This window comes from Azolla caroliniana, unplaced genomic scaffold (assembly GCF_043228905.1).
Source record: "Azolla caroliniana isolate FFs.n. ecotype wild unplaced genomic scaffold, voAzoCaro1.0.p SCAF_6, whole genome shotgun sequence".
Taxonomy (NCBI): domain Eukaryota; kingdom Viridiplantae; phylum Streptophyta; class Polypodiopsida; order Salviniales; family Salviniaceae; genus Azolla; species Azolla caroliniana.
The window spans coordinates 9,918,040-9,927,952 of NW_028230441.1; the positions used below are offsets into that span (position 1 = coordinate 9,918,040).

At 35.3% G+C, this 9,913-nt stretch overlaps 1 protein-coding gene and 3 non-coding genes across 4 annotated transcripts; all 4 read left to right on the top strand.

Annotated features, from left to right (window-relative positions):
* Window positions 1-1,571: 1,571 nt before the first annotated feature.
* On the top strand, window positions 1,572-6,950 carry LOC147863035 (guanosine nucleotide diphosphate dissociation inhibitor 1-like). Its single transcript, XM_087321207.1, has 13 exons — window positions 1,572-1,781; window positions 2,482-2,544; window positions 2,652-2,735; window positions 3,008-3,115; window positions 3,687-3,859; window positions 3,985-4,096; window positions 4,181-4,261; window positions 4,448-4,510; window positions 4,592-4,693; window positions 5,384-5,508; window positions 5,717-5,927; window positions 6,040-6,114; window positions 6,591-6,950. The coding sequence occupies exons 1-13, from the start codon at window positions 1,695-1,697 to the stop codon at window positions 6,639-6,641; spliced, it is 1,335 nt and encodes a 444-aa protein (XP_087177333.1). The 5' UTR covers window positions 1,572-1,694; the 3' UTR covers window positions 6,642-6,950.
* Window positions 6,951-8,152: 1,202 nt separating this feature from the next.
* TRNAG-GCC (transfer RNA glycine (anticodon GCC)) lies at window positions 8,153-8,223 on the top strand. The gene has a single exon. It is a non-coding gene; the product is annotated as a tRNA-Gly (tRNA).
* Window positions 8,224-8,609: 386 nt separating this feature from the next.
* Window positions 8,610-8,680, top strand: TRNAG-GCC (transfer RNA glycine (anticodon GCC)). The gene has a single exon. It is a non-coding gene; the product is annotated as a tRNA-Gly (tRNA).
* A 798-nt stretch (window positions 8,681-9,478) lies between these two features.
* TRNAG-GCC (transfer RNA glycine (anticodon GCC)) lies at window positions 9,479-9,549 on the top strand. The gene has a single exon. It is a non-coding gene; the product is annotated as a tRNA-Gly (tRNA).
* The last annotated feature ends 364 nt before the right edge of the window (window positions 9,550-9,913 follow it).

Sequence of the window (9,913 nt, forward strand, 5' to 3'; positions counted from 1 at the left end):
AGAGATACAAGATATACCTTTACAAAGATGGTTTGGAGATTTATTAATGCAATATGGATGTCCTTGACAAGAGTGATAAAATCTCCTTTCAAATGGGTTTTTGCACAAGTGGAATTAGGAGGTCTTTCACCTTCTTTTCAGATTATTTTGGATTATTTGAGGTAGTATGGGCTTTGGTTTATTTGGCATATGCGAAATGCTTTTATATTTGATGAACAAAGGGGAGTACACCGTTATGAGTTGAGATTGAAAGGGTTCCTTTTATGGCAATTTTCATTGTTGGAGATGTCAAGTATATTCAATCATGAAGAGAGACAAGTATGTAAGTTTGTTGGGCATCACATTCGTCATTTGGTCTGATAAGAAAGGTTATGAGATGTTGAGAGACATATTCATGGTTTGTCATGTTATGAATATGTATCTCTCTATGTAGATATGTAAAGATGACTTACAAGTTGTAATAGTGGGTTTTTTTACATGCAATTAATATAATTGTGTGATTTTACCAAAAAAGAAGAAAGGATACAAGATATACCAATGTTGCAAGGATATTTGCCATTGAAAACAAATTTTGCACCTTGGGTGGATTGGCCGTTACAAGATGGTACATGCTTGTTACATGTCACTACAAATATATTGTATCATCATGCGATGACATCATTATCTTGGCTATCTCCTAAAGCATGAAGTTGTGGAATGTATGTAAGTCAGATGCAAGGTGGTGGAAAATATTACAACGTGGTTGGCATTCCCATCTACCATTTCGTGCAAAGGTATTCGTATGGAGAGTCATCATTGGTGGGCTCCCATTAGGGTCGGCCTTAAAGGGACAAGGACTAGGGTCTAACACTTGTTTATTTTGCACTGTTCCATTGGAGGATCGTACACATAGGTTCGTTAAATGTCCTAGAGCATGTACCATTTGGAAGTACTTACTGGACATTTGGCAAGTTTTAACCCGTTGTTGTTTGAGACCTCAACAATGGGTTTTTTCTCAATATGTTCAAAATGGTTCAAATGATGAGATGGAGATATTGTTCCAATTTTTATGCTATTGGGGTCTACAACACAATTGGAATATGCGTAATGCTTTCATGTTTGATAATAGACATGGGGTGAAAGCGTATATAAAGAAGCTTAAAGGTATTCTCATGTGGAATTTTTGGATGTTAGAGCATGTGGGGATCATTTCCGCAAATGCATATTCAGGTTTTTTAATAGCATTACAGAACGTCCCTCTCCATACATAGGCATATGATAGGTAGAGGAGAGTAAGAAGTGTTGTAAGTAAGTGGATTTTACATACAATTAATATAATTGTGTGCTTTTACCAAAGAGAGAGAGAGAGAGAGAGAGAGACATTGGAAGCATATATATGTGTGTGTATATAGATACATATGTATATATGTACATAGAGAGAGACATTAGAAGTATATACTTTTTTTTAGTATGTGCATAGTGTGAAAACATGAATATAATGAATGGAGTGTGAAAAGGTCCAAAAAGAAAAGCTGTGTCAACACACACACACACACACACACACGAAGAAGAAGAAGAAGAAGAAGAAGAAGAAGAAGAGTCCTTCCTGACTTCCTCTGTTTCTGAAAGCACGATTTTTATTACTTTCCGCCCCTCTTCTTTCCTTCCTTTGAATCCGATCTGATCGATTATTACGCGCAGAGACAGACAGAGACATGGATGAAGAATACGATGTGATTGTTCTTGGAACTGGCCTGAAAGAATGTATTCTCAGTGGCCTCCTCTCTGTTAATTCTCTCAAGGTTAGCTTTTCAACCCCCCCACATTGCTCTGTGTCTTGTTCTTTGTAGATTTCACTTTGGTTACCAAACAAAAGAGTGCAAATTTCTTCTTGTTTAGGTTCCGATAACAAGTTTAGTATTAGGTTGGGGTTAAGCTTTCACATTACTCTGCGTTTGTGTTTCTGTGTTTTTTTCTGCACATTTTGTTCATATAATCTAGAAGTGGATTTCCCTTTTTATTTATTTTTTGACGATTTTTGGACCAGTTTAAACATGACATAGATTTGAGGTTATGATGCAAAAATATAGTTCTTTTTTCCTGATGATAATAATGATGTCGAGGGCAATGCTATTGATGCTGCTGATGGACCAGTTTGGATCCAATTCAAATCATGGCCCTCTGACATTTTATTCTGAATGATGAAATTGTGTAATATCTGGATAGTCCTTGCCTTATGCATGAATGCGCTATGAAATAGGGAAAAATATTGGAGAAACTTATTAAAAAATCTCAAGATTGGAATATCGTTTAATTTATATCAAAATTTTTCTAGTGTTTTGATAAGAAAATCTCAATCATGAGATATCATATCAAGATTTTCAAGGTTTCTGTTAAAAATCTCAATCATGTAATATCACTTATCTGTGTAGATAGTTTCAAGGGTTTCGCTAAAATATTTCTATCGTATGCTTATGCTGAACTTTCTTTTTCTTTTGCAAGGTTCTGCACATGGATAGGAATGATTATTATGGAGGAGAGTCAGCATCCCTCAATCTTTCACAGGTAAAGTAGATTAAATAAATAAATGCCAATATATATGGAGATATTAATGAATTGTTCTCTTGCTATGTAATTTTGGTCTCTCATTTCTTGGTTTACTTTTTGTGCAGTTGTGGACCAAATTTAGAGGTAGTGACAAACCTCCTCCACATTTGGGTTCAAGCAGAGACTACAATGTGGACATGGTTCCAAAGGTACGTACGACACACTGTTGTTTTTCTTTTCAAATAAAACTTAAACTTTTTGATATTTTGAATAATTCATCCAGATTCCATTTAATATATGAGAAAGAAAGTGCTAACTCTTGCAATCTGTTTTTGCCTTTATTTTTGTTTAGTGAACTTTGAAAAAAAGTGTTAATAATATGTGAGCAATTTGTTTTTGCTTTTATAAGTGACATAAGATGGTATGAATCAGATTTTTATTATATGTTCATAATATGTTTTGCTTGTGTTTCTATTTGCAGTTTATGATGGCCAATGGAGCTCTTGTACGTGTATTGATACACACAGATGTCACCAAATATTTGATGTTTAAAGCTGTTGATGGGAGCTATGTCTTCAACAAAGGGAAGGTAAAGCATTATCCTCTTTATTCTCTTGATGCTCATTTGGTTGAAAAGTAATTTATTATTCATCTAGAATTTAGGTTATTAACCCAAAATCTCACCATAGTAGGAAATCTTATGTTTCCTGCCATTCCTTCTGTTGGAAAAACTGCATTTGGAATAGTAATGAAAAATTTAATTGTTTTGTGTCATTGTAGTTTGCTCATGAGCATATTATTTTTATTCATGTATAAGTCTTTTAAAAAAATGGGGTTTCCATCGTTATTCGCTATATTTACAGGCAACTATGGTCTGGAAACCTATATACATTGACATTGATTGAATTTAGGCTTACTTTATGTTTATGTGAATCATACCTTTATACATGTATTTTTCGTATGTATACAAACCTATGCCACCCTCATTTTGTATTTGCATTGACAACGGTTATCTGGATTTATGAGCATGTTATTAGTAATTTAAGAAAAAAGAAGCTTGACAGACAATATATCTAAATTTTTTACCTTGTAGCAATAAGCTAATGTGCTAGATGTTTCTAATGGTTTTTCTGGGATGCCCGTGTTTCATGTTTGGTCAGATTCACAAGGTTCCTGCCACAGACATAGAGGCATTGAAGTCTCCTCTCATGGGCCTATTTGAGAAACGTCGGGCTCGGAAGTTTTTCATTTATGTTCAGGATTATGTAGAGAATGATCCAAAGACTCACGAGGGGTTAGATCTTGCAAGGATAACACCGAGAGAGATTTATGCGTAATACTTTCTCATAAATCTAAATTCTATGAAAACCTTTTCATTCATTCTTTTGAGACATCCGAATAAATCTTACATGGTTGAATCCCTTTTTGTTTCTTTTTTGTGTATGTTTCCTTGGACAGAAAGTTTGGATTAGATGAGAATACTGTTGATTTTATTGGGCATGCCTTAGCATTATACCGGGATGATGCTTATCTTGATCAACCTGCTCTAGAGTTTGTCAAGAGGGTTAAGGTTAAGATATTGAGGAGCTTCATTTAATGTAAGAATTCAGCCACACATGCATGGTGATCTAATCTGATTCTTCGTAAATTTCAGTTGTACTCTGAATCATTAGCTCGTTTTCAAGGGGGATCTCCATACATATACCCTTTGTATGGGCTTGGTGAACTACCACAGGTGATATTTACACATTCACATGTAATATGTATGCATGTATGTGTATATGGTATATGGCTATGTATGGATGTATGTATAGGCATGTATATGGATATGTATATGTGTGTTGGGCTTGATGTGACCCGTAGAAAGTTTTGTTTGCTGTTGTAATAATGGAAGATATGCTTCTTCTTTCACACATGGTAGGGTTTTGCACGGCTGAGTGCAGTGTATGGTGGTACCTATATGCTAGCGAAACCAGAGTGCAAGGTAATTGCTCCACGCTGGGGTCAATTAGCTCATGCTGCGAATGTGACTACAGTTTTACTCAAGCCATGTCAATATTTACAGGTAGAATTTGATGAAGAAGGGAAAGCTTGTGGTGTCACATCTGAAGGAGAGACGGCAAGAACAAAGAAGGTTGTATGTGATCCATCATACCTCCCAAATAAGGTATCCCCCTATTCCATCAATTTACATCTCCTATTTGTGGGGATTTCTATATCAAGCTTTAGAGGATCTGAATTTGAGTTCATTTTATGATCTTTCAGATCAGATGACATTTGTTTTAATATTAAATGTCATACCTTTAAAATACATAATGTCAGCTCTATATCTCTATACTTAATAGCACATTGTGCCTAAAAGTTAAATGATATGCCACAAGAAATAGTGTAACATTGGGAAGATGTGGTAAGGCACTAAGTAATGGTGCTTGGATCAGTTGATATAGTGGAATTATGCATTGATAATCTATTGATAGGAGAGGATATACATTACGATGAAGCTGCTTTATTGTACGATGAATATTGTAATATTGTGGAGTTTTAACATGAATGCATGTGCATGGGGCTATTGATGCATTAGAAATTTTATACAGGCAATTAACAATGATTATTAGAGAAGGGCTACATCAGAAAGCAGCTGCTATTGTATATTTCATCATGATTTTAATATAGCATTATAACATCGTTAAGATGGACTAAATTCTCTCCTTGAGAATACTATATTGTAATATGATGACAAATTTCTTAAATCCGAAACTGTAGGGAGACATAATACAAGAAACCGTAATGCACAACATGTATGGAATTGTTTTAAACTTTATATGATTGCAACATTAAACTTATGGGTCTTCTTCAGGTGAGAAAGGTAGGGAAGGTAGCTCGTGCAATATGCATTATGAGCCATTCCATCCCGAATACAAATGATTCTACATCAGTTCAAATCATTTTGCCTCAGAAACAGCTAGGCAGGAAATCTGACATGTAAGTTAAATTAGCTTTATTAATTTTGAGAAGCCATACATGTTCATTCTGTTTTGTTAATTGCAGCATCAAATGGATGTATAAAAAACGATGTTGTTTCACATTCTGCTTCATAAATCCTGCATAATTTCTTGTTGCATTTATGTATATACCAAGGGGTTCAAGGCTTTTAGAATGGTTGTCATGATTTCATGATTCATTGTTCCAGGTATGTCTTCTGCTGCTCTCATTCACATAATGTAGCTCCAAAGGGCAAGTTTATTGCCTTTGTTTCGGCTGCAGCTGAAACTGATGATCCTGAGAAGGAACTGCAACCAGGAATCAGTCTCTTGGGTCCCGTTGATGAGATTTTCTTTGATATCTATGATAGATTTGAGCCAGTGAATGAACCTTCATTGGATCAATGCTATATTTCTAGAGTAATGTTACTTTTACTTGCTAGTGCTTCTGAATAATACATAAAAATATATTGTAACTTTATCATTGACTACATTAGACATGAATAATGATCCTGGCTATTTCTGAACCCAGAGTTACGATGCGACAACCCATTTTGAGACAACTGTGGAAGATGTGCTGGCTCTGTATACAGCTATCACTGGAAAGGTAGATAATAATACACACACATACGCACACACACACGCACACACGGACACATGCACACATGCTTTAACACACACACACACACGCACACACGGACACATGCACACATGCTTTAACACACACACACATGCTTTATGTTGAAACAAAGGGTGGCAAGGTATCATATTTATATGTCCATGCACCAACCATTCATATTTCCAGTCCATCCTATACATAGGATATGTTCTCAAAGGAAAATATTCATTTTCCGAAGTACGAGAATGAAAAAATCCCTTGTGCCATAAATTCAATTACTTGTATCCATTGCAAATATATACATCTAGGCCATTATAACAATGCCTATAGCTGTGATAAGAACTTTTGATATTGGTATTACTACATGGATATTCACTATTTCAAAATGTATATGGTTAAAAATGTCCCATCCATACATGAATATATATGTTTCCTCATAATGGTCGTACTTTTCTTTTGGATAGGTCCTGGACTTGAGTGTTGATCTAAGTGCAGCGAGTGCTGCTGAGGAGTGAAGCGACACATTTATTTTGTTATCTCCAAATAAGTTGTTTTGATTTACCCATCTCTGTCTCTGTCTCTCTCTTGTTGATCGAATGGATGTATCTCATTCTCATTACTAATATATAACTTCCCAATCGGTTGCTGGGTGGTTCTCTATGGTATGTTCACAATTTCTTAAGTAAAGATTAGCTGGGGGATTAAAACTCTATATTATTAATCAGTTACATTGGGCGAGGCGCTCTTGGTTACCTTTTTGCTCCAATGAGTGGTGCTTGTTTTGTCAAAACTTTTCGTTTCTAATGCCATATGCCATTTTGCTTTTATTAAAAACGTCTTTATATTAGCTTCTTTTTGGATTGATGTTATCCCTTATTAATGTTATCCTTTTGCAAGAAGGCCTTTGTAACAAGATGACTTGATACACCTTCGTGTATTTTTGATAGAAAGAATATTGCATATGCCACAAGCATAGCAAGACTCCAGGTTATAAGTAGCAAATGGTGACTATTTCCACGAGGGAATCCATGCTTTAATGTTGGTAAGCATGAATTATGTTCACAGGGGAAATTAGGCTATAATGCCAGTAAACATGAATATCATTCATGAGAGAATTATGTTCATTGGAAACCCTAGGCAGTAAATTTGAATTATGTTCACTCTACTTTATATTGCAGGTTTTTCTCCTTACATACTTTGCTTTTGCTGACGACCACAGTTTACAATGTATTGTGATGTTGGTTCTCTTCATAGATTTGCGTAGAGTGAGGGAATTAAGAAAGTAACAATCATAATTTATATTTTGTATTATAAGAGATTCATTTATGTGGCAAGGATGCTAGATCTTAACAATCATCTCGACTAGGAGATTTAAATGTATAACTCGTAATTGCTAAGATTGGAATACTTATAAACTTTTGACCCTTGCATATAAAGGATTCGATTAAACTTCAAGTTAGCTATGAACTCGAGTCTCATTAACAAGAGCATATGATACATAAATATGAGAATGATGCATACATATATGTTGAATTAGAAAGAATGAATTGTGTATGACATGGACAATTGACGTGGAGAAATTGGGCCTAATAAAAAATAGTGACCAAGTCTTTTCAAAATGTACTTGTTCATGTTGGTGATTAGCATATTTGCCAATGAAAGCAGGAGTTGATAGACTGTAGGGGTCAAGTAAAAATTTGCAAGGGAGATTTGCAAAAGAACCACCAAAATTTTCATGAAACATCCTTAATTTTTTGGACGCTTGTAAAATTCTCTGTTTTATATTATTTTCTTGTGGGATGAAACATGTTTTAGTCTTTGAAACAACATTGATGGTCTAGTGGTAGAATAATACCCAAACCTAGGCTCGATTCTCAGCTAGTGTAGCTTCATTTGCAACTTGTTCCTTTTCATGGGCCAAATTTGGTCGTAGACGACGTTAATATGTCTTGTTTTCTTTATTTTCTTTGAAAAGACTTGAAATAATATATGTTTTAAAATACTTTGTTAAAGTTGCATACAACAAGCACTGGTGGTCTAGTGGTAGAATAGTACCCTGCCACGGTACAGACCCGGGTTCGATTCCCGGCCAGTGCAGTTTTATGCGTTTTCAAAATCTTACTTTTATAATTTACAATGTGTTATTACATTGTAGCAGAAGTAGAGTGAGTCCTCATGGCATGAACTTCATTGATTCATTCATTTTGTATGGGGTTTGAATGTCTACTCACCTGCAAATAAATAAAATCAGGGAGGCCACACATCATATATACTTCATCCTTGTATGTGTGCTATATATTTCTCTGTGTGTTCAAGGCATATATGTATGTTTGTATATGTGTGTGCCCATTTCTATGTTTTGCATTTGAATGCTTTAAAGGTACGTGACTGAATCAGTACATTGTTGCACAAAAGCCATCATTTGTATATTGTTTTGCATTCCTGTGATAATATCGTTAGCGTTAGATGGTTTGTTCCCAGTTGCACTGGTGGTCTAGTGGTAGAATAGTACCCTGCCACGGTACAGACCCGGGTTCGATTCCCGGCCAGTGCAAATCAAATCTTTTGTCATTCATATTTTCAAATTCAAATGGCCATGTTTCATTCATATACCATGTGCCATTTCCATCCATGCTTTCTTTTTTGTTCATGTGCAGGAGCTGGATGCACATTGCACATTAAGGAGATGATATTGTTAGGAGCAAATTGTGAATTTACTAAAACCCAGCATGTTTCAACATCTTTTGGCAAATCCATACCAAGAAAAATAGAAGTACATGATGTACTTCTCTACCGAAACTAAATTGGGTTGAAGTCCATATACATATCAAGTTAATCATTTTAGTGCCAATCATTAGCTGCATGCATATATTTCGATCGGTTTGCCGAAATGTTTCTGGTCATGATTTGGTGGTATCCAGAAGCTATTCTGATCTCTGGTTGGCATTCATGTTTAGATTGTGTTGGTTCATGAAGGGCTAAATCAAGTGAAACATGTTGTTGTATGCATGCATGTGCCAGGCATTTTCTGTCTTATGATCACACACACATACACACACACACATATATATATGTGAAGAAGTATCCATAAATTGGATGTTGAAATGGTGTATGCTGAAATTATGAATGTTTTGGCGAGTACTGCACATGATTAATGAACGTATGGCTCAATGGATTGACATATGCTTCATTGATTGATGTATCAAAACCTAAAACGCAGGTACCAATTAAGCACTGGTGGTCAATGAGCAGTATGCAAATTAGTTTGCACATGAGAATTAATGTATGGACGAACAGATTTGGCTGTATAAATTATTGAAAATAATTTAAACGAACCCTAATTATTAATCGTGCACTGGTGGTCTAGTGGTAGAATAGTACCCTGCCACGGTACAGACCCGGGTTCGATTCCCGGCCAGTGCAGTATGGACACATAATTTTGTTTTGCTTTCCAGCCACGCTGTGAAGATGGAGGAAAATTTTAGGACTTTTTAAGCAAAGATTCACTCACTTTTCTTCTAATTGGCCCAAGTTATTTCAACAGATTTATTTATGACTTACATTTATTGATTAGTGGCTTGGTAGATTAATGGAGTTGATTAACTACATTAAGGTCATATACGATCTAAATGTTTCCTTAATAATGATGTGCTTTGCCTTAATGGCCTTGTCATTAGCTTGGAGAAAGCATGCGATTAACACTCTTGATAAAGAAGGCCAATTTTGAAAAGATAATGGTTTTGGGAAATCTCTAATGTTCATGGGTGTTTCCTTAGTAATTGTTTTG